This window comes from Indicator indicator, chromosome 4, assembly GCF_027791375.1.
Source record: "Indicator indicator isolate 239-I01 chromosome 4, UM_Iind_1.1, whole genome shotgun sequence".
Taxonomy (NCBI): Eukaryota; Metazoa; Chordata; class Aves; order Piciformes; family Indicatoridae; genus Indicator; species Indicator indicator.
Window position 1 is genome coordinate 34,647,621 of NC_072013.1, and position 24,307 is coordinate 34,671,927.

The following is a 24,307-nucleotide window of genomic DNA, read 5'->3' on the forward strand; positions in this document are numbered from 1 at the left end:
CCTGATCTAGTGGAAGATGTCCCTGCCTGTGTCAGGGGGGTTGGAACTAGATGATCTTTAAGGTCCCTTCCAATGAAAAACATTCTGTGATTCTGATGATGCTTATTTCTCTTGAATATTTAATTCTAAAAGCAGTTAAAAGAGAAACCACGTTGTGTTTCACATCCTGTGATGTTGGCTTCATCTATTTAATGGATCATATCCTGAGCAACTTGTAAACTGAAATCTTCTTTGTTCCAAAGAGCTATGATCCTCCTTTTCCTTCCAAAGCAAAGCAGTGAAAAAAATAGGAGCTAATTAACTGGAGCATGAGTAAAACCAGGCACCTGCCACATGGCATCTCCAGAATAATAAATCCTTTTTCTCTTAAAAAATTAGAAGCATTTATAAAAATAGAGCCAAACCCTGAAATCTCTTCCCCAGTATTTGCATTTAAATTGAAAATGTTGAGTGCATCAGGTCTTATAAAGTGCCAAATAATTACTTGATATTAAAAAAGTTTAGAGATGCTCTCCTAGAAGATGCTTGACAACTTAATTGTTCTGATAGCTCCTGAAAGTTAAGGTTTTACAGAATTTGAAGCTAAAACCCATGTTGACAGAACGAAAATGAACTGTTGGTAAAATGCTGAAACTGTGGGTCTTTTTTTAGCAAGAATTGACTTCAAAGCTGTATTTGGAGAAAAAAAGGACTGTAAGGAATCCCAAGATCCCAACGTTGTGAGGCTTGGAAGGGAACTCTGGAGACTGTCTAGTCCAATCCCACTGCTCCAGCAGTGGCACCCACAGCAGCTTGCCCAGGATCACAATGTCCAGCTGGCTTTGGAATCCCTCCAGAGAAGGAGACTCCACAACCTCTTTGGGCAGCCTGCTCCAAGGGCTCCAGCACCCTCACACCAAGCAAGTTTCTCCTCATCTTCCAGTGGAACCTCCTGGGTTTCAATTTGTGCCTGTTGCCCCTTGTCTGGTCCCTGGGTACCACTGAGAAGAGTTTGGCCTCATCCTCTTGCCCCCACAGGTCCTTTAGCTCTTCCTGAGCATTGAGAAGATCCCCTCTCAGGCTGCTCTTTTCCAAGCTAAACAGCCTCAGGTCTCAGCCTTTCCTCCTCACAGAGATGCTCCAGACCCCTCAGCATCTTTGCAGCCTCCACTCTACCCTCTCCAGTAGTTCCCTGTCTCTTTTGAACAGAGGATCCCAGCACTGGACTCTGGTCTCTAGCTGTCACTAGGGGAGAGTAGAGGCAGAGGAGAACCTCCCTTGACCAGCTGGCCACACTCTTCTTGATGCACCCCAGGAGACCATTGCCCTTCTTGGCCACAAGGGCATATTGGTGGCTCAGGGGCAACTTGTTCACCAGCACTCCCAAGTGCTTCTCCACAGTGATGCTTCCCAGCAGGTCACCCCATCACCTGTAGTGATGGAGGGGGTTATTGCTTCTCACATGCAGGACCCCACACTTACTTTTGAACATTTAGGCAGCATGATTTTGTCACAATTATCTTGCAGAGTCCCTCATACTGTATTTAAGGAATTTAAATGTTGGGGTTGGTCACTGTTGGTGCACTCTCTCTAAAAGCTCTGTGAATGTTTCTGTAATGATGCTGTTTGTTAAAGTTCTCCTTATGACCCAAGCAAGTGCACCTTGTCTGAGTGCTCTGCAGGTGTGTTTGCTGCTAGCAAGAGTTCTCTGATGTGAAGACATCAAATAGGGTTTTTTGTTGCTGAGGCAGGTGAAGCTTGCACTGTGTGATGTTATTTGATGTTAGGCTGGCTTTTTAATTCTGATCAAAATGTGCAGACCTCCTTTCAGAGCAGGAAAGTTTTCATATCTCTGCAGTGGAGCAAGCAGTTCTGGGCTGGCACAGATGAGCTGTAGGGTAAGAGAGCTTCCCCTCTCCAGAAGTCACAAAAATGGTTTGATACAGTCCTGGTCTGAGCTATCCCAGAACTGGTTCTGGTCACTGCTGTAAATTCCCAGCTCACTCTCTGCTCAGGGAGACACTTTCTGAAGTTCAGGGCAGGTGTGCACAGCCAGGGGCTGCTTCTGGCAGGGAGAAGCTGATGTGGAGAGTTCCTGCCAAGGGCTGGGTTGCATGAAGGCTCTGCCTGAGAATTGCTCCTCTGCAGACCAAGGACACTGCTACCACTGTCCCAGAAGGACTCTGTCCTTTCTGCCTTCTATGCTGATCCCTGTGCTCGTGAATCCAGTTCCAGAATCCAGCTCCTGAATCCAGTGCCCATCTGCTGCTGAGTTTAGTCTGGGACTTGCCCAGTGCCTGCCCCCCAGCATCAGTGGTGCTGACATTGCCATCAACGGTTGGGTGGGCTCTTAGTTTGTGTCTCTTGGTCTCCATTCCATGGAATTGTTCTTTCCATTCCAGATGGTTTAGTTTTCTCTTTCAAGCCATGTTCACTGCAGAACCAAGTGGTCATAAAAAAAAGTGTTCAGGCTGTGAACATGGTCTTCTGTTTGTTACTGAATTTCTCTCTACATCACAGAATAACAGAATGGTTTGGGTTGGAAGGGACCTTAATGATCATCTAGTTCCAACCCCCACGTGTGGACACACATGGTTATGTGTCCATGGCAGCTCTGGGTATGATGGACAACTGTGTTTCGTCAGAAAGGAGGAGAAGCGGTTATCTACAGGACACTTTGGAGTAGGCTTCTCTTTGTTTGGAATTGATGTGCAGATGGTGAAGATGTTACAATCCAGATAATCTTTCATTATGGAGAGGGAGTCTTTGCAAACGTTCATCTCTTTGCTTGAGAACTGGGCCAGAAGAAGGTAACATGGAGTTATTTTCTTATTTCCATTTTTAAGTGTTTGGGTTTTGGGTTGTTTTTTTTTTTTTTTTTTTTTTTTTGGCTAGTAAAAGCAACTTTTGCAGTGTTTCTTAAACTCAAAATAATGTCAAAACATATTTTGGTGTAACAGAGTTAAATTTAACTGATCACCCTGTGGTATTTGCCAGTGAAGAAGAGATTTTGGACAGTTGTTCAACTGTCTGTGCTCAACTTAGCTATTTGATAACATAGTTTGTGGCAATATCCTGTAGCATATTGAAAACAAGGCAACTTTGCTCCCCATAGCCACAATAAACAAAGGCTTTAAGTTTCTTTAGATCTTATGATAGGGACTTTATTTTTCTTCTCTTGGTTTGATAGATGTAGGCATGTTAATGAAGAGAGAAATGTCACAGAGGGATTTCTATTCATCTTTCTGTGGTAGGAGTGAATTACAGAATGGAATCATAGAATGGTTTGGACTGGAAGAGACATTAAGAATCATCTACTTGCAAGCCCCTCATCATGGGTAGGACACCTTCCACTAGACCAGGTTGCTTAAGGCCTCATCCAACCTGGCCTTGAACACTTCCAGGGAGGGGGCATCCCCAACCTCCATGGGCAACCTGTTCCAGTGTCTCACCACCCTCACTGGAAAGAATTTCTTCCTAATCTCCAGTCTAAATCTCCCCTCTTCCAGTGCAAAGCCATTTCTCCTCATCCTAGCACTACAAGCTCCTGTCAAAAGTCCCTCCCCAGGTTTTTTTGTAACCCCTTTCAGGTACTAGAAAGCCACTATAAGGTCTCCCCAGAGCCTTCTCTTCTCCAGAATGAGCAGACCCAATTCCCTCAGACCAAATAATAAAAATTACTTTTTTTTTATTGCAGAAATACATTTATGCTGGGTGAAGTGCAACAACAGTGTTGAGTGTCTAGAGCACATGTTTTGTGAGGGGGGACTGGGATTGTTCAGCCTGGAGAAGAGGAAGAAGGGGGAGGGGGTTGGTCTGGCTATCTACAGCTCCCTGAAAGGAGGTTGGGACCAGGTGTGGGTTGATCTCTCCTCCCATGGAACAAGTGACAGGACAAAAGGAAATGGCTCCAAGTTGCACCAGGGGAGGTTTAGGTTGGATGTGAGGAGAAATTTTTTTCCCTGAAAGCATTGTCAAGATCTCTAAAGGGCTGCTCAGGGCAGTTATGAAGTCCCCATCCCTGGAGGGATTTCAAAGGTGTGTAGATGTGGTGCTGAGGGACATGGTTTAGTGATGACCTGGCATCACTGGGTTAACTGTTGGACTTGATGGTCTTAAAAGCCTTTTCCAACCAAATTGATTCTGAAGTTAGTGGCATATGGCCTAAAGCTTGAGATTCTGTACACTGAATCTTGGCTTGCAGATGATACTATAACATCAGCCACAAGAAAGGACAGATGAAAGTTAATGTCACTTCTCCTTTAGACTTTGTTGTTCCTTTAGAGGAATAAGGAACTGCTGAAAAGGTCTTTGTCACCTCTCAAAGCAAAGGATAAGAATTCAGAAGTAAAAATAATTTATTGAGGTTATCAGCAACTAATTCTGGTTGAAACGTGCTGCTCATTGTGCCTCCAGAGTTGTTTGGTGTTTTTTTTTTTTCTTTTTCCCTGTCTGAACATGATTTGCATAATATACTTGCTGGGTTTTGTGTGTGTAAGCATTGTTTGCTCTTTCATTCTCCAACACACACACACACAAAAAAAAAAAAAAGTTAAGCTCATGTTTCAAAGTTCCTTGCTGTGACAGCTTCCAGTTGTCACATGAGGTGTGATTCATCCTCTGGAATCAAAGTGAGTGTTGGAGAACGAGATGAAGATCATAGAAGGGAATGAGAGATGCTCAGTAAAGACAAGAGGATTTTTGTGCAAAATCATGATAAAAGTCAAAAAACTCACTTAAATAGATGAATTACTCATAAATTCTTCAGAATACATCAAAAAATTGGACTCTTGACTACACAAACTCAAGAGTAGCACCCAAAAAGAATAAAAAAGCACTTGTCATTGCTGAGCAGCAAAAGAAATGCAACCATTTTATATTCTCTGTTTGAAAGGGTTGGCTCAGTTGTAGGAGTTTCTCACACTATGCGTGAGGAGGTGTCCAGAAGTAGTCAGACTTTGTGCTGCTTTTTACCACATTGGAGAAGACTGCCTAATTATTAATTAAATGTTAATTTGATTCTTCTCAAAGTTGGGAAAGTGCTAATTCAGCTTGGGATTTCCCAGCTCCAAAGAACTGTTTTGTTCAGGGAGCTCCCGAGGAAACAAAACTGAGTCTCAATTAGCATTTTTACTACTAATAGAGATGTAAGGAGCTGATGGACTCTGCTTCCATAGGGTGCTTGTAGCCTCATGCATCCATTCCCATTTGGTGTGATTAGTTTCTATACACAGCAAGGGGAAAGCACTTATTGCCCTAACCCTAAGAATGGGATCTATCCAAGACTGTACCTCGAATCCTGGGTTCATATTTGGGACCCTCACTCCAAGAAGGACATTGAGGGTACTGGAGCATGTCCAGAGAAGGGTAACAAAGCTGGTGAATGGTCAGGAGAATAGGTGTGGTGAGGAGCAGCTGAGGGAACTGGGGTTGTTCAGCCTGGAGAAAAGGAGCCTTGTGGCACTCTACAACTCCCTGAAAGGAGGTTGAAGCCAGGTGGCGGTTGGTCTCTTCTCCCTAGTATCAGGTGATAAAATGAGAGGAAAAGACTTGAAATTGTTCCAGGGGAGGTTTAGGTCGGGTATTCGGAAAAAAATGTCTTTGGTGAAAGAGTGGTCAGGCATTGGAACAGGCTGCACAGGGAGTCACCATCCCTGGAGGGGTTCAAGAAGAGTGTGGACATGGCACTTGGGACATGGTTTAATGGCTGTGGTGGTGTTGGGTTGATGGTTGGACTTGATGACCTTAGAGGGCTTTTCCAACCAAAACAATTCTATGAAACATGGAGCATCTCCTTTAACATTCAACTGAGCTCTGTGGGAGTTCCACATATTTGTCCTTTAATGCTTGCTTTGAACCTGGGTGTTTGTTTATATCATTTCTGCTGGGTATTTATATTGTGGGACTTTCCAGTTGGATATCACATACATAATCATCCATCCAGACTTATGCACACAGAGAGAGGGGGATAGGGATCTTGGGATTGTATGAGTAGCATTTTATATTCAACACAGCAAAATATATGTGTGTTTGGAAGACTTAATGGCTGATGCAGAACCACTATTGCTGAAGTAAGTATCATGCCAACACTGCTTGAAAGCAATCACTTTATTGATGTAAATGGTGATGGTTTCTGGGTGATTTTATGCTCATTTAAGGAGCGACAAGAAACATCGGATAAGGGAGTTGCAGTAGACTTTTCCTCTTGTGCAGTAGATCTGATAGTAAAAGATGTTGGTTTCACTGGGAAGATGGTGGAAACCTGCTTTATCAGAAGGTTTGGACTAGATCATAGGATCATATGGTTTGGATTGGAAAGGGACCTTAAAGATTGTCTAGTTCCAACCCTCCCGCAACGCACAGGACACCTTGCATTAGACTGAAGTGCTCAAGGCCTCATCCAGCCTGGATTTAAATGCTGCCAGGGAGGAGGCATCCACAGCCTCCCTGAGCAACCTGTTCCAGAGACTCACCACCCTCACTGTAAAGAATTTCTTCCTAATCTCCAGTCTAACTCTCCCCTCTTCCAGCTCAAAGCCATTGCCTCTTTCCTATCACTACAAGCCCTTGTAAAAAGTCCCTCCTCAGCTTTCTTCTATCCCTTCAGGTACTGGAAGGCCGCTACAAGGTCTCCCCAGAGCCTACTCTTCTCTGATCTCTGGAGGTCCCTTTCAAGACCCCCCATTCTGTGATTCTGTGAAATAATATTTTTCAGAGTTGCTGTGTCTCTACATGAGTGTAGGACACTCCTGAGCACTGAGCCAGCCTTTGAGATGGCCTCAAAAAGCTCCTCTGCATTTGAGTGCTTATGTGAAATCCTGAGACTTCCTGATCAGTGCTTTGTGGTGGGTTATAGAATTAATTTGGTTTGTATTCCAGGCTAGGATAGTCTTGGATGCAGATACAGGTGGTTGGGATACACTGTGCCTCTGTAAATTATAATATTCTTCATAGAATCACTGAGGTTGGAAAAGACCTCTAAGATCATCAGGTCCAACCTTCTAACCAACACCTCCAGGACCTGTAGACCATGTCCCAGAGTGTCACATCTACTTCTTCCTGCAGCTGCGTTGCAACCTTCAGCCTCATCTGACAGTGCCTGGCTGAGGAAGTGCAACCAAGATGACTGTGATGATAGAATCATAGAATCATTTTGGTGGAAAGAGAACTTTAAGATCATCGAGTCCAACCATTAACTCAACACTGTCAGCTCCCCACTAAACTATAGAATTATAGAATCATTTTGGTGGGAAGAGACCTTTAAGACCATCAAGTCCAACTTTTAACCCAGCTCTGCCAGGTCACCACTAACCCATGTCCCTCAGCACCACATCTAAACATGTTTTAGATCCTGCCAGGGATGGTGACCGACTCTCCTGAATGGTTACATCTCAGAAGAGCATTTTTTTTGGCCTATTTCTGTTGACCATCACCTAAAAATGTGCTCTCAGCCCTCTTAACTTTCAAAGCTGGCAGCAGTTTTTTCACCTGAACCGTGCAGCTCAGTCAGCTGCTGTTGCTCTGCTGTTAGGTGGGATAAGGCATCCAGCCTCCAGGCAGCCCTGGAGATGGAGCAGGGTGCTGCAAACCAGGGCAGGCTATAGCCTCAGGCATCTGCTCACCTCCTCTCACAAAGCTGTTTTGCATGGCCTTGTTTGTTTCCAGATAGATTGGAGATGACGCTGCTGGTTGTATTAGTGATGTTAGGTTGATACCTCTGTTTTCTGGTCTCCCAGTGTTCTGATAGCATGGGGGTGAAGAAGGGCTTGTAAACACCTCCAGACACAGCTAACAAACATGGAAGGTTCATGAATTATTTTGGTTACTCCTGAGTTAGCAGCAGCTTAGATTTGGATGCTGTGACTTCCCTCTTATTAATTTTGGAGATGACAAGTACTTCAGTGATGCCCACTCTGTGATAATAATTGATCAATATTTGATCCTACAAAAAATTAACCACATTCTACATGTGTTCATTTACAGCTTCAGTGACTTTCCAAGCATCATAGAATCACAGAATGATTTGGGTTAGAAGGAACCTTTAAAGGTTGTCTAGTCCAACCCTCCTGCAGTGAATAACAACACTTTCAGCTAGATCCAGTTGCTCAGCACCTTCAGCTAGATCAGTTTGCTTAGAGCTCCAGACAACCTGACCCGGAATGATTCCAGGGATGGGGCATCCACCTGGGCAACTTGGGCCAGGGTCTCACTATCTCACTATCTCACTATGTGAAAAAAGTTATTCCTTCTCTCCAGTCTAAATCTCCCTCTTTTAGTTTAAAACCATCAGCCCTTGTCAAAGAATCAGAAAATCACAGAACTGTTGAGTTTGGAAGAGACCTTTGAGATCATCAAGTCCAGCTGCTTGGCTATAGCTCACAATTCCACCATTAAGTCACTGACACTAAACTGCATTTAAGAGATAATAGACTCTTAAATGCCTCCATGGATGGTGAGTCTACCACCTACCTAGGCAGCCTGTTCCAGGACCTGGGAACCCTTGCTGTGAGGAAATTTTTCCAAATGTCCAACCTGAACCTACCCAGCACAACTTCACACCATTTCCTCTTGTCCTGTCACTAGTTGCATGTGAGCCCAACTCCCTGGGTCCAGCTTCCTTTCAGGGAGCTGTAGAGAGCCAGAAGGTCTCCCCTCAGCCTCCTCTTCTGAAGATTAAACAACCCTGGTTCCCTCAGCTGCTCCCTTGTGTTCAAGGCCCTTCACCAGATTGCTTGCTCTGGGTTGCTGAACTCATACGTAGGCATAAAGTGAAGTGTAGGCATAAAAGGTCTGCAAAATCTGAGTATGCAAAATGTGTGCTTGATTACAGCAAACTTGGACTTGTTTGTTTGTTTGTTTGGGTTTTTTTCAGCCTTAAAAAAGGGACGGTTTTGGATCACTCCTGACCCATACCACAAAGACGACAACATCCAGATCGGGCGAGAGGTGAAAATCTCCTGCCAGGTGGAAGCCATCCCTTCGGAGGAGCTGACGTTCAGCTGGTTTAAAAATGGCCGTCCCCTGCGGAGCTCTGAGAGGATGGTCATCACACAGACTGACCCTGATGTCTCACCTGGCACCACTAACCTGGACATCATTGACTTAAAGTTCACTGACTTTGGGACGTACACGTGTGTGGCGTCACTGAAGGGAGGTGGGATCTCAGATATCAGCATTGATGTCAACATCTCCAGCAGTACAGGTAAGGAGGTTCTCTGTGGTGCCAGTTGAAGTTGGCTACAGTCAGGACGTGACCTTCCTTGACTCAATACATATGCACAGAGCACTTCTCACCATGAGGGTATCACAGACTCAGAGAATGATTCGGGTCTGAACGAACCTCTAAAAGTCATCCAGTCCAACCCCCTTGCAATCAGCAGGGATATCTGCAACTAGAGCAGTTGCTCAGAGCCCCACACAACCTGACCTGGGATGGTTCTGGGATCAGGGCATAGAATCATAGAATTGCTTGGGTTGGAAAAGACCTCTCAGATCATGAAGCCACCATGGCCATTAAACCATATCCCCAAGTGCCATGTCCACACGTTTCTTGAACACCTCCAAGGATGGTGACTCCACCACCATCCTGGGCATCTACCAGCTCTCTGGGCACTGGGCTAGGGTCTCACTAGCCTCAGCATAAAGCCTTCCTTATATACCCAAGCAGATCCTAGACCAGGGGCAGAACTGCTTTGATTAAAGGTCAGAAACCTGAGTAAGTGGCACATGGTGCACTCTCCCAAGAAGACACCAATGTCTGATTTACCCAGACGTGTCCTTTTTTACTGTCAGAAAAGTTATTGCTTCTGTAAAAGGACTTTGGCCTTCATTTAGGACTTCAGGGCATCCAGCAGCATGGGAAAAAGCAACTAATAGGAAGATACAAGGAGAAGGAGGATGGTGTTGTGTTATGTTAACCAAACTGAATCTTGCCAAAAAAAGAGTTGCAGCCACAAAAAGGAGTTACTGCTGATTGATTTCTGGTGAGAAGAATAACAAAAAAAGGACATTTTTGTTTTCAGAACCTATTTTATGTTGAAATAGAGAGGGAAATTGTGTGGATCTTATATCTACTCTCATCCTGCCTTTTACATGAAGAGTTGCTGTGTTTCTCAGATCGTGCTTGTTACCCACTGGGGATCAATGTTCAGAAGTAAGACAACAAAGAACACACTGGAAAACATCTTTCTATCATGGAAGAAAGATGTTTAATAGGCATCTGCTGACCCCTTTTTACCAAACACATTCAAATTTATGCTTTCTGCTTTTGCAGAAAGATTAAAAGCACACTTTTGCCTCAAAGAGCACATCCACAGCTCTCTTCTCCAAATTTTACAACCATCAGAAATGCTTTGCAATTAGATGTCCCTACTTACTGCAGGGGGTTGGACAGGATGACCCCAGAGGGTCCCTTCCAGTTTGATGTGTTCTGTGATTCAATGTCACATCTAAACAATCCCTCTTGATACCATTTCATGATAAATTATTGGTTAGATTCATTAATCATAGAATGGTTTGGGTTGGAAGGGACCTTAAAGATCATCCAGTTCTAGCCCTCCTGCCATGGGCAGGGACACCTTCCACTAGACCAGGTTGCTGGCTCATCCAGCCTGGCCTTGAACACCTTCAGGAAAATTGTAGTATAAAAGCCTGCCCAGCACATGGCCCTGAACACAAGAAGGATATGGATCTGATGAAACAGGTCCAGAGGAGGACACAAAATGGTAAGAGTGATGGAGCCTAACAAAGACAGGCTGGGAAAGTTGGGATTTATCAGCCTGGAAAAGAGAAGGCTCCAGAGAGACCTTCTGTTGGCCCTTCCAGTACCTGGAGTCTACAAGAAAGCTAGGGGAGGGCTGACAGGACAAGGGACAGTGGTTTGAAACTAGAACAGGGTAGATTTAGATTGGACAGTAGGAAGAAGTTCTTTAGTATGAGGCTGGTGGAACAGCGGAATGGGTTATGTGGGGAGGTGATGGAGACCTCGTGCCTGGAAACATTCAGGATTGGGCTTAATGGGGCTCTGAGCAACCTGCTGTAGTTGGATGTGTCCTTGGTGATGCAAAGGTTTGGACAAGATGAACATTAAAGGTCCCTTTCCAGCCCAAGGCTGATTCAGTATGATGCTGGAGACATAGATCCCACTTGATCACCATTTTGCTTCAGACATCAGTCTGGATGGTTTGACCACTTTAAAGGATTGGTTGAAGAATACTATGTATGCAGAGACAGGGAGATGAGATGGGACTGAGCTGTGGTTTGGGTTGGAGCTAGGAGGTAAAGCCATGTGATTGAGATAGTGGCCACACAAGCAAAATGGACACATGTGGAGATTCCAAACCTGCTACCTGTGCCCAGTGACAGGACAAGGAAGGGGCAATGGGAACAAACTGGAAGCCAGGAAATTCCGTCTGAAGATGAGGAGACACTTGTTTGATGTGAGAGTGCTGGAGCCCTGGAGCAAGGCTGCCCAGAGAGCTTGTGTAGTCTCCTTCTCTGGAGAGATTCCAAAGCCACCTGGACGTTGTGATCCTGGGCAAGCTGCTGTGGGTGCCGCTGCTTTAGCAAAGGGGTTGGACTGGGTGATCTCCAGAGGTCCCTTCCAACTCCCACCATGATGGGATTCTGTGTCTCAAATTTGGGATCAACCTTACTTTTTATTTTAAAAAAACTTCTGCCTCTTCTTCTGAGTTCCTTACCCAATGAAGTGGAAGATGAAATGGTTTCAGTGGGCTTTTGAAGGTCATCACTGATTCATCAGTAATTGCTGTGGTAATTATGAACATAAGGCCTAAGCACAATCATATCTTTCAAAATGCCAGGGCTTGCACTGGTTGTGATGGTTTGAAACTGTCTTTTTAATTTTTCCTTGCAAAGTTCAGAACAGAGAAAGTGAAAGAATGTAAATAAGTCACTATTGGGTGTAAGAAAGCAAAATAACGATTGTTCTAAACACTTCCATTGGAGAGATAGAAATGTTTAAGAACTATTACCCAAAACAAAGTAGGCACTCTGCACATTCTGCGTTCTGCAGTGGGGGCAGTTGCTGGGCTGTCTGGTTGCTGTTTCTTCTTCTCTTCTGGCTGAAGATAACACACTGACCTTGGCAGCTAAGTTAACAACTTTCTGCTTAACTAACTCTGCTTCTCTGTCCAGGGGGGTCTGGGGGGGAAGCTCCTGGGAGAGGGAGGCCCCTTTGGGAGGGTCCCCTTGGGGGGAAGCAAAGGGAGCTTGGTTGTGCTTTTCTGTTGATAATATATATTTGTAAGTGTTGTGAATTTTGTATATTTGTACATATTCATTGCATTTCATCTGCTTGTAAATACAGCTTTTCATTTGCTTCCAGACTGAGCTAGCCTGGTTATTGTCGGTGGGGGGGGGGGGAATTTCAGCTCACACCGACACACTTTTTATTTTTGGCGCTCCAACTCAGGGCTCAATTGCTTGTATGATTTATTCCTGCTCAGATTAGGAAGCAAAATGAAGCTGTTTTGGATTTTGAGTAATTTTATTTCTTCTGTTATCAGTGTGATTGTCTACAGATGGGCTGTTTCCTGCATGATAGACAAGATTGTGAGATATGTGGCATATAAGTCGTTTCTTTGGGTTAAGAACAAGTTACTGAATGCTGTTGAATTCTGTTGTGGTCTTATTGGGCTTAGAAGATATGGTAACTCAACTATGAATCTGCTAGCAGACACATTTGAGTTTGTTACTCCTCTTACAACTACAGAGGGTCTTTGGAACCAGTGGTACCCTAGATATCTTGTGCTAGCCTTAATTTTGTTGTTTCTTGGAATAATCATATGGCTGCTGATAGCACTGTGTCAAGAAAGACGTAAGGCTACTTGCTCTTCCGACCTGCGTAGATGTAAGAGGAAACATAGAAAAGCTCAGAGAGGTTCGGAATTGGTTTCTGATTCTGATTACGGTGACCAGGAAATCACAGTTCAGGTTTGTGAGAAAGCTGCCGATAGTTTTGACTCAGAGCCAGCAGCAGTAGCTGCAGGACCCTTGCCAGAATCTGAGATAACAGACTCGGGTACACAGGCAGACATAGTTACACAGACAGACTCGGCGACACAGGCAGACTCGATTACACAGGCAGAGAGGGGTGCACGGGCAGACAGGGGTACACAAACAGACACAGCTGCACAGAGAGAAATGGATGCGCAGACAGACATGGTTACACAGAGAGAAATGGTTGTGCAGACAGACATAGGTTACACAGAGAGAAATGGTTGTGCAGACAGACATAGTTACACAGAGAGAAATGGTTGTGCAGACAGACATAGTTACACAGAGAGAAATGGTTGTGCAGACAGACATAGTTACACAGAGAGAAATGGTTGTGCAGACAGACATAGTTACACAGAGAGAAATGGTTGTGCAGACAGACATAGTTACACAGAGAGAAATGGTTGTGCAGACAGACATAGTTACACAGAGAGAAATGGTTGTGCAGACAGACATAGTTACACAGAGAGAAATGGTTGTGCAGACAGACATAGTTACACAGAGAGAAATGGCTGCGCAGACAGACATAGCTGTGCAGGCAGACACCATTAACGAGGCACAGTCTCCTCCTCCTCCCTCTGCTGCCCAGATGGACGCAGCAGTGGCTGCAGGATCTCAAAGCACACCTCCTGCCAACCCTGTACAGACTCCCTCTGCTCCTGCTAACCCTGCACAAAATTCCTCTACTCCCTCCAACTCTGCTGTGAATGTGAAAGCCAATCCAGTAAATTTGGTGGCCACTGTAAGCAGAAAGCGCAAAGGAGCTGCAGGAGGAGATGCAGATGCTGCAGGAGATGGTGCAGATGGAGATGAGGGTCCTTCTACTCAGGGTCCCTCTGTTAAGAAAGATCCTTCTGGTGAGGAAGAGAGGGTTAGCCTTAAAACTCTGGTAGACCTCTTGAGACCCCACATGGATGATGGAGATGTAGACCCTGCTGAATTAGCAACTGCAGGCAGTGCCTCTGAACTCAAGGAAATTCAACGGAGGATTAAAATAGGATTATGGGGACAGCGACCTCAGGATGATGATGATGAGGATGACATACAGTCAGCTAATGCACCCAGACAGGAAATTAGACATGTGAGGAAGGATTACATCAGAGGAGATAATGAGCCAGTCCTGTCTTGGCTAGCCAGGTGTTTTGATATGGGAGCCCCAGCATTGGTGGTAGGCGACAAGTCGGCCTCTCAGTTGGGGATGCTCTCAAAGGATACAGGCATAGACAGGCACCTAGGCAAGTGCATTGGTAAAGTTTCTCTGTGGGCACGCCTCCTACTGGCAGTCTCGCTGAGGTACCCCAGCAGAGATGATTTACCATGGAACCCTAAGCCTTGGACCACAATAGCTGAGGGAATCAAGCGTCTGAGAGAGTTTGCTGTGAGAGAAGTAATGTATGGAGATCATAAGACTCTGAATCCTGATGAAATTCCTGTTGGAACAGGCCTTGCCAAAAAGCTCATTAAGCTTGCTCCTCCTAATTATGCTACTATTCTGGCAAGCAGGATTGTGGCAAGAAATTATGGTGGAGTGCCTCCCACTGTTGGCCATTTCACTGACCAAATGAGGCAGTTGGAGGATAGTCTTGCACGTACTTCTTTGGTTTCAGCCATTGAAACTTTGTCTGGAGAAATGAAGAATTGCATGAAAGAGCTGAAGGAGGAACTTAAAACCTCCATATCCAACTTGATGAAGGGGGATGATTCTGATTCCTCTTCCTCCAGATGGATACAAGTTTCAGCTGTTAGGAACAGACGTGCTCCAAGGAGGCCATTCCAAAACAGGTCAAACCAAAACACTGGTGTATCAATGTTGTGCTGTGTCTGTCTGCTGCTTTGGGGTAGAGTTGTCTCTTCCTGAGATCAACAAAGTTCCTGCAGATATTGCACAGATATTGCATAGGTCCTGCAGGGTATTCTGCAGCCAGATTCTGCCTTGTATGCCTTTTCTCTTCCCTTGCCAGGCAGCATAATGTTCTCTAGACACCAGTAGGAACATAAATGCCCTGCAGACAGACCAGAGAATGGTGCAACATGCTGAAAGTCAAGTAGTTGTCATCTCTCCAACCCTCCCTTCTCATTGCTGTTTATATTCAGAGCTTTGTTATTTGAACAAGGCCTCCTAACTTGCTCCCAAAAAGCAGCCAAATATCATCCTTGGTGGTTGGAAAACCTTCCCTGACAAATTGTAGGTAGGATAAGAGACTCCAGGAGAACCAACTGAGAATCTTCCCCTCTTCCTTTTATGTTCTTAAGTAAAAACTAGGTTGGAAACCTGTTGTAGGCACTAGATCACACTTGGTTTCTCAGCCAGGAATACAGCATAGCATCATGTTCTTATCATGTTCTTCTCATCCACATCCTGGATACAAAGATTGCCCAGAGATGTGGTGACATCCTTGGAGACATTCAAGGTGAGACTCAGTGGGGCCCTGAGCAACCTGCTCTAGTTGGAGATTCCCCTGCAGACTGCAGGGGGCTTGGACAAGAATCACTTTGAGGATCACTTTTAACTGAAGCCATTCTGTGATTGCTCCTGCAGTCAACACTTGAAGAAGGAGGCACCTCACAAGGAAGAAGGTAGGCAGTTAGGTCTTCCAGCAGATAGCAATGGGATATGTGGCAATGCAAGCAACATGCCAGCCTCTTGGCATACTCAGGACTGCACCTATCAGGCATATTTTTCCCTTGACATGTTGTGCTTTCATGTTGTGTATCTTCTATAAACGGACCTGAAGTAATCCCCCCAGCAGCCTACCACCACCACCCCACCCCCTTCATATCTCCATAAAATAGGTCACTGAATAGTGGAAAAAAAAGAAGAAAATGCTCAAAATGTTGAATATTTACTCTATAAATATTTACCCTGTCATCCAGAAAAATCAACCCTGGGCAGATGTTTCTGAGAGATATGATGGCTCTTCTGTTTGTGGACATCTCATGGGGATTCTGTGGGCAGATGATGTTCAACAGCAACAACCCCCCCAGTCCAGTTAAACAGACTCAGGGTGAGCAAAAGGAGAGAGGTGGATCAGGAGAGTGTGTTGGTCATTCTAACAGGTCTTCTGCCTTAAATATTGTATTCAAAGCAGGAAGAATAAGGCTTTGGGTGATGTATGGCCTACTCAGTTCAAAATGGGTTCCTACTTTATCTTCATTCTCCTAAAATCAGTATTGGAGCAGTAGGATGTGTAGTATCTGCCACTCCTGGCATGTTCTCTTTTCATCTTCTCCCTCAAGGTGCAGTTGAGCAGTGAGGTGAGTTCTTATTTCAAGGGAGTTGTTTTACTTCATTCTCTGAGTTGATGCTTGAAGGGCTGGATGGAGGAGATGGCTGATACTGCCAGGACAGAGGTGTTGGTGACCTTCTTTTTCCTAACAGAATCCTTTGTGCTGTTTCATTCCTGCCCACTGTGGTGTGGGTCAGAAGGCACCTTTCAAGGTCATCTAGTCCAACCCCACTGCAGTCAGCAGGGACATCTGCTCACAGCCCCAAACAACCTGACCTGGAATGGTTCCAGAGATGGGAGAAACTTCTTTACAGTGAGGGTGACAGAGCCCTGGAACAGGCTGCCCAGGGGGGTTGTGGAGTCTCCTTCTCTGGAGACTTTCCAAACCCACCTGGATGCATTGCTGTTCCTAAGTGATCCTGCTCTGGCAGGAGGGTTGCACCTGATGATCTCTTGAGGTCCCTTCCAACCTCTGATATACTGTGAGACTGTGACATCTACCACCTCTCTGGGCAACATGGGCCAGGGTCTCACTACCCTCAGTGTGAAAAAGTTCATCCTTCTCTCCAGCCTGAATCTCCCTCTTTTAGTTTCAAACCATCACCCCTTGTCCTGTCACAACAGGCCCTGCTCAAAAGTCTGTCCTCAGCTTTCTGATTGGCCCCTATAAGCACTGAAAGGCCATCAGAAGATCTCCCTGGAGCCTTCTCTTCTCCAGGCTGAACAGCCTCAACTCTCTCTCAGTCAGGCTTCACAGCAGAGAGCTTCCAGCCCTCCCATCATTGCTGTGGTCTTCTCTGGCACCATTCCAAGAGGTCCATGTCTCTGCTGTGCTGAGGACTCCAGAGCTGCTCCCAACACTGCAGGTGGGGTCTCAGCACTGCGGAGCAGAGGGGCAGAATCCCTTCCCTCCAGCTGCTGCCCACGCTGCTGGGGATGACCCCAGGACACAGCTGGCTCTGGGCTGTGAGCACTCAGTGCTGACTCAGGTCCAGCTTTGCCCCCATCAGCACCCCCAAGTCCTCGTCCAGCCCTTCAGCCCCCAGCTTATGTTGATACCAGGGGCTGCCCCAACCCAGGTGCAATATGTTGCACTTAGCCTTGTTGAACATGGTGAGGTTCACACTGGTCCCTTTGGATGGTATCTCATCCCTCAGGCGTATCCACCTGGCAGATATGTCAAACCAGACAAACACATCAACCAAATTCCTCATCTCTGGGTGAACTTGAAGATGTTCTGAATGTGTTGCCCTCTGTGTACCCTGGGATATGCACATGCCAGAGGGGAGCATGATCTTTAGGCATCAGCACAGGGCAGACTGGTGGCCTCTGGATCTTCCGTTCTACTTCCAAGGCTGGTCATGTTGATAGATTTGGTTGGTTTAACTTCCAGAGACTGTTCCTGAAGAACAAGTGTAAAGGAGGCTGTATCCTCCCTGCAGGATGATGAGGGCTTCCTTGTTAAGCTAATCAGCTATCTCTTAAGCAATAAATGAATTAAGCATCCAGGCTGATGTGTTAGAACATGTGGCCTTGGTCTTTTTGTGAAATATGTGTCCTCTGGTCATCTTGTTCTTCCTTTGATGATACACTAAAGAGACCTTCGTTCTCATTCTCAATGTTTACTGAAATCACACCACTGCCTCTTTGCATGACGAGGAAAATGGGGTTTGGGAGATAATTAGTGACCCAGTTATGATATATTTGTAAACCTCAAGCACTGTCCAAGGTGATCATTTGCACAAAACCCTCGTGAGATAGCAGTAAATGGATAGAGGTGGCGTTATGACAGTAAATTGATTGGCTTGTTTGTGAACCATTGTTTGGGATTTATCTTTGACAGAAAGAGGTGACCAGAAGGGACAGATAAATGCTGGATTTTGTTCAAAAGCTTTTCCTTTTTATTTCCATTTTAGTGCTTCATGTGCAGAGAATTTTTTTCTTTATTTCAGTTCTGTTTCTGGGAGCTGCTGTCCCTTCCCATCAACCTCCTTGGCTTCCTGCTCCTGCAAGGATGGGGGTGAGGATGGGTAACCTCCTGCTCTGCAGCCCTTCTCTCCCCAACATTGGGTTCCTGGTGAAGGGTCTGGAGAACAGGTCTGGTGAGGAGGAACTGAGGGAACTGGGGTTATTCAGTCTGGAAAAAAGAGGTTAAGGGGAGACCTCATTGCTCTCCACAACTCCCTGAAAGGAGGCTGGAGTGAGGTGCGGGTTGGTCTCTTCTCCCTGGTATCAAGTGGTAGAATGAGAGGAAATGGCCTGAAGTTGTGCCAGGGGAGGTTTAGGTTGGATATTAGGAAAAATGTCTTTGCTGAAAGAGTGGTCAGGCATTGGAACAGGCTGCCCAGGGAGGTGGTGGAGTCAGTATTCCTGGAGGTGTTCAAGAAATGTGTGGGCATGGCACTTGGGGACATGGTTTGATGGCCATGGGTGCTGCTGGGTTGATTGTTGGATTCAATTGTCTTAGAGGGCTTTTCCAACAGAAACAATTTATTATTTCATGACTTAGACACCCTCTTTAGTGGCCATGTATTGCAGAGTCTGTTTTATCATGGAATCATGGAATGGTTTGGGTTTGGAAGAGACCTTAAAGATCATCTAGTTCCAACCCCCTGCCATAGGCAGGGATAACTTCCACTAGACCAGTTAGCCCAAAGCCCCATCCAGCCTGGCCTTGACCACCTTCCAGGGGAGGGCATCCAAAACCTGAGCAATCTATTCCACATTCTCTATGTTTCTTCCCAATATCCAGTCTAAATCTCCTGTCTTCCAGCTCTTTTATTCTTCTCTAGAGGGCTGTGAAATCAACTCATCATCTCATGTTGCATATGGCTCATGGAGCTCCTCAGCATGACTCCTGCGAGATCACTGAAAGCTAATTTGGCTAATTTGCTGCTGGCTGTGAATGTTCTGGGTTTAAAATCTGTCTCTTCAGAGGCTGGTGGTGTTTTACAGTGTTATCAGAGAGTCATTTTGACTGGAAAACACCTTTCAGATCATCAAGTCCAACCATTAACCCAACAGTGCCAGGTCACCACTAAACCATGTATCTCCAGTAATGCTCAGAAGGGTCTAATCTCGTTTCTTGCCTCCAGTAACACTCAGGCACATCTGCCTAAGCAGCAGTTTAGCACAAAAAAAAAAAAAAAAAAAAGAACATGAGTATAGTAATACCTTCTGCCAGCTGACCTTCTGGTGAGTCAGTGACTTAAGGAGGCAAAGGTTGTCCCAGACCGTTTTATTTAAGAGCCAGGAGAGGAGGTATATCAACAGTAGCCCTGTTTTTTTGTTTGTGCTTCTGCCAGTTTTAAAGGCTAATCATAGAATCATGGAATGCTTTGGGTTGGAAGGGATCTTAAAGATCATCTTGTTCCAACTTCCCTGCCATGGCAAGGGACACCTCCTACTAGACCACATTGATAAAGGCCCCATCTGACCTGACCTGGAACACCTCCCAGGAGGGGGCATCCACCACCTCCCTGGGCAATCTGTTCCAGTGTCTCACCACCCTCACTGTAAAGAATTTCTTCCTAATATCCTGTCTAAATCTCCCCTCTTTCCCCTCAAAGCCATTATTCCTTATCCTATCAGCACAAGCCCTTGTAAAAAGTCCGTCCTCATCTTTCCTGTAGGCTCCTTTCAGGTACTGGAACACTGCTTTAAGGTCTTCCTGGAACCTTCTCCAGGCTGAACAGCCCAAACTCTCTCAGCCTGTCCCCTTAGGGGAGGTGCTCCAGCCCTCTGATCATCTTTGTGGCCTCCTCTGGACCCACTCCAGCAGTTTGGTGTCCTTCTTGTGTTGGGTTGATGGTTTTAAAGTAGGTGCTACTTTAGTGTTGCTCATGCTTTGTTTTTACAAGTGATAACAGTCACAGATTTAACTATTAAGCATAGTAACTTACTCTTTCAGCCACTTGCTGTGTGAGTAAGCTATAATATTTGTTGTTACCAACACAGGATTTAGCTAATTTATCATTCTGGACAAGCAGGAGAAGAATTGACCTTTCATTGTAGCAGACTGTAGATGGTCCTGCAGGAGACATGCTGATGCCTCATCCAGGAAGGCTGAGCCCCTCTGAGGCTCTGCTTGTGCCACAGCAGCATCTGCTGGGAGAGGGAGGATGACACAGTTGGCAGCATCCTGGCACAGCTGACAGTGCCCCACCGTGGCCAGCAGCACCCCAAAACAGTTGGCAGTACCTTGGTATGGTTGGCAATGCCTTGCATATTTCTCCTTGCTTGGCTGACACCCCTCTCTGCTTGCCCCACTGCCTGCACCTTTGGTAGCACACCCACATTCATGCACCTTTCTCATGCACTCCAGCTTGTGCCCCTTGGCCACCCAATTCTAATGATTCATCTTTGCTTGTCCACCCTTGCCCAGACATCCTTCTTCTGTTGTTTCTCTCCAGAACTCTCTGACAGGAGGTTGGAATGAGGTGGGGCTTGGTCTTTTCTTCCAAGGAGCAAGGGATAGGACAAAAGGAAATGGCCTCAAGTTGCACCAGGGGAGGTTTAGGTTGGACATGAGAGTGGTGAAATACTGGAGCAGGTTGCCCAGAGATGTGGCTGAAGCCCCATCGTGGAGACATTCAAAGTCAAACTCAATGGGGTCCTGAGCAACCTACTCTACTTGGCACTGTCCCTGTTCACTGTAGGGGAGCTGGACAAGATAACCTTTGAGGCTCCTTTCCAACCAGATGCATTCTCTGATTCTGTGACAATTCTTCCCCAATAGGGTTGCCAAGCCCTGGAACAGGCTGCCAAAGGCAGTGGTGGATTCCTGGAGGGGTTTCAAAGATGTGAAGATGTGGTGCTGAGGGACATGCTTTAGTGGTGAACTGGCAGTGTTGGGTTAATCATTGGAGTTGCTGATCTAAAAGGTCTTTTCCAACCACAATAATTCTACATCTTTACACCCACACTCTTCAGACTTGGTGGGGCTTCTTCCACAACAAGCTCAGCTTCCTGGACCTGGGATCTCCCTAGGTCTTGGGTTGTAGTAAGGGAAGAAAGCTTCAAGGGACTATTTTCTTCTCTATTCTCTAGCTCACCTATCTGCATCTTTCCCCATTTTGCTGATTTCTCTGTGGACATTGCATTGATCTAAGTTTCCCTTGTAGTTTTTTTTCAGCTTTATTGTTTATGAACACAAGTCCCACATGATCAGGCTGCCAGTGCCTGTCACTTGGTGTCTCTCAATCCCCCACAGCCCCTGCTGTTTTTTGACCCTGTAGCTAATTTAAACCAAATCTGACAGCAGACTAAACACCTCAGACATAATTAAGTACCTCTGAGTGTGTGCAGATGAATAAGTGGGTAGAAAAAAGGGAAACCCCATCAAAAATGCTCCCTGAGCAAAGATCCATTGCTGTCCTTCCATCTGAATAGAATCATAGAATGAATTGTGTTGGAAAGGACCTTTGAAGGTCATCTAGTCCAACCCCCCTGCAGTCAGCAGGGATGTCTGCAACCACACCAGGTTGCTCAGAGCCCCAAAAATCCTGACTGGCAATGCTTCTAGGGATGGGGCTTCTACCACCTCTCTGAACAACCTGGGACAGGCTCTTACCATCCTCAGTGTGAAAAAGGTTATTCCTTCTCTCCAGTCTGAATTTCCCTTTTTTTAGTTTCAAACCCTCTTTGTTCTGTCACAACAGGTCCTGTTCAAAAGTCTGTCCCCAGCTTTTTCTGATCAGCCCCTTGAAGCACTGAAAGGCCACCAGAAGGTCTCCCTGGAGCCTTCTCTTCTCCAGACTGAACAACTCCAACTCTCTCAGCCTGTCCTCACAGTAGAGAGCTTCCAGCCCTCCCATCATTGCTGTGGCCTCCTCTGCCCCCTCTCCAACAGCTCCATGTCTCTGCTGTGCTGAGGACTCCAGAGCTGACCCTGGCACTGCAGGTGGGGTCTCAGCATAGAGAGAGCAGAGGGGTAGAATCCTCTCCCTCTACCTGCTGCCCACTTTGCTGGGGATCAATCCAGGACACAGCTGGGGCTGGGGTGTGAGTGCCTAGTGCCAGCTCTTGTCCATCTTTTCACCACCCAAATTCTTCTCCAGCAGGCTGCTCACCAGCCCTTCACCCCTCAGCCTGAATTATTACCTGGTATTGCACCAATCCAAGTCCAGGACCTTGCTCTTGCCCATAAATTAATGATAATCATAGAACGCATTGAGTTGGAAGGGACCTTCGCAGATCATCTAGTCCAACCCCCAATTGCATCAGACAGTAGACAATCAGCATCCATGTTATGTAGGATCTACAGCCACTGTGGTAGGGGCAGAGAAACGTTTGGTGGGAGCTGGGAGACACTTGTGTAGGACACTCTGTCAGATGCAATAGATGGAATCTGCAGCCAGATTCTTTACTTCACTGTCCATCTGATGACCTCTTTTGACAGATTCCTTGTCCCTCCTCTCTCCCTTCGCTGTTTCCAGTAACGAGACCATTAACAAAGGCACCAAACCATCATAATCTCTTAGCTGGCTCACAACATGACCCATAGTGGTTGTGTTGCAGATATGCCATGAGAGAAGAGGAGTCAGGGTATCTGAAGATATCACTCCATCTGGGGCACTGATCCAACCTATCTTATCAGCCTGCCTGCAGGACCTCCTGCTCTGTGGCCCTTATCTTGGCAGAGCGCAGGTTCTGCAGTGCTGTTATCTCTGATTTTCAGAAGGAAAACTGACTGAGGGAGAGAGTCACTGCTGTGCACACAGTTGCACAGGACCTTTTTGGCATGCATTGTATTTCTTTCCAAAAGGTGCATGTCCTCTGCCATTCCCTCTACTTCTCAGATGTCCCCGGAAGCCATGTGAGCATGAGAAGCAAGGTTCTTTAGTAGAAGCAGAATCACAGAATCATAGAACTGTTTCAGCTGGAAAAGACCTCTAAGCTCATTGAGTCCAATCATCAACCCAAGATGACCATGGCCATTAAACCAAGTCCCAAAATGTTGTGTCCACACATTTGTTGGACTCCTCCAGGGATGGTGACTCCACCACCCCCTGGGCAACCTATTCTTGGTTTCTTCCTGATGTGATTCATAGTCTGCTCTGAATGTCCCCTGCCTCACAGTCTGGGATATTGTTGTTGACAGGCTCACACAGCTAGAGCTCAGGGCTGGTGCCTTCATGCAGCCTCATGATTTGGCTGTGTGGAGAGGAAGCCTTCATGATACCTTAGTTACATTCATACATCTCTGCACACATTCCTCCGTGGACAAAGGATCCTATCATGGTGGGGGTTGGAAGTGACCTGTGGAAATCATCCAGTTCAACCCTTTTGCTAAAGCAGGGACACCCCCAGCAGCTTGCCCAGGATCACAAAGATCAGGTGGCTTTGGAATCTCTCCAGAGAAGGAGACTCCACAAGCTCTCTGGGCAGCCTGCTCCAGGGCTCCAGCATGCCCACACAAAGCAAGTTTCTCCTCCTGTTCGGATGGAACCTCCTGGGCTTTAGTTTGGGCTCATTGCCCCTTGTCCTGTCCCTGGGCACCACTGACAGGAGTCTGGCCCCATCCTCTGGTTCTTGCTGACCATTGATCAGATCCCCTCTGGGGCTGCTCTTCTCCAGCCTCTGTGAGGCTTTCCTCCTCACAGAGATGCTCCAGCCCCCTCAACATCTGCATAGTCTCCCCTGCACTGTCTCCAGTATTTCCCTGTCTCTCTTGAACTGGGCACTCTAGAACTGAACCCAAGATTCCAGATGTAGCCTCACTAAGTCAGAGCAGAGAGGGAGGACAACAAGGTGATCTTTAAGGTTCTTTGCTGCACAAACCACTGAGTGTATGATTCTTTGATTCTACAGTGCTGTAGGCTCCTCCACAACAGCTAGCAGCCCTTGTCCCTCTTGACAGCAGGTATTTTGTTTGAGGGCTGTAACTCCCTGGTCTTGACCTCAAAGTTCTCACGGTCAGTGAATCCCTGAGACAGCAGAAGGTTGTGCTTCTCCAGAGCAGCTGGAGGTACCAGAGGGACAGGGAGCAAGGGGAGAGCTACCAGAGTGCCTGAAGCATCCCTACCAACTGGGACATGCTTTGATCAAAGTGCATTCACAGCAGGGTGCAGATCTACTGCCCA

The 24,307-nt window shown here is 46.2% G+C and overlaps 1 protein-coding gene across 1 annotated transcript in view; it reads left to right on the forward strand.

Annotated features, from left to right (window-relative positions):
• The window catches only part of MDGA2 (MAM domain containing glycosylphosphatidylinositol anchor 2), a 225,200-nt gene that overhangs the window by 106,237 nt on the left and 94,656 nt on the right, over positions 1-24,307 (forward strand). The window contains exon 8 of the mRNA XM_054400689.1: positions 8,852-9,181. Within this exon, the coding sequence (XP_054256664.1) occupies positions 8,852-9,181 (330 nt within the window). The remainder of the gene's footprint in view (positions 1-8,851; positions 9,182-24,307) is intronic.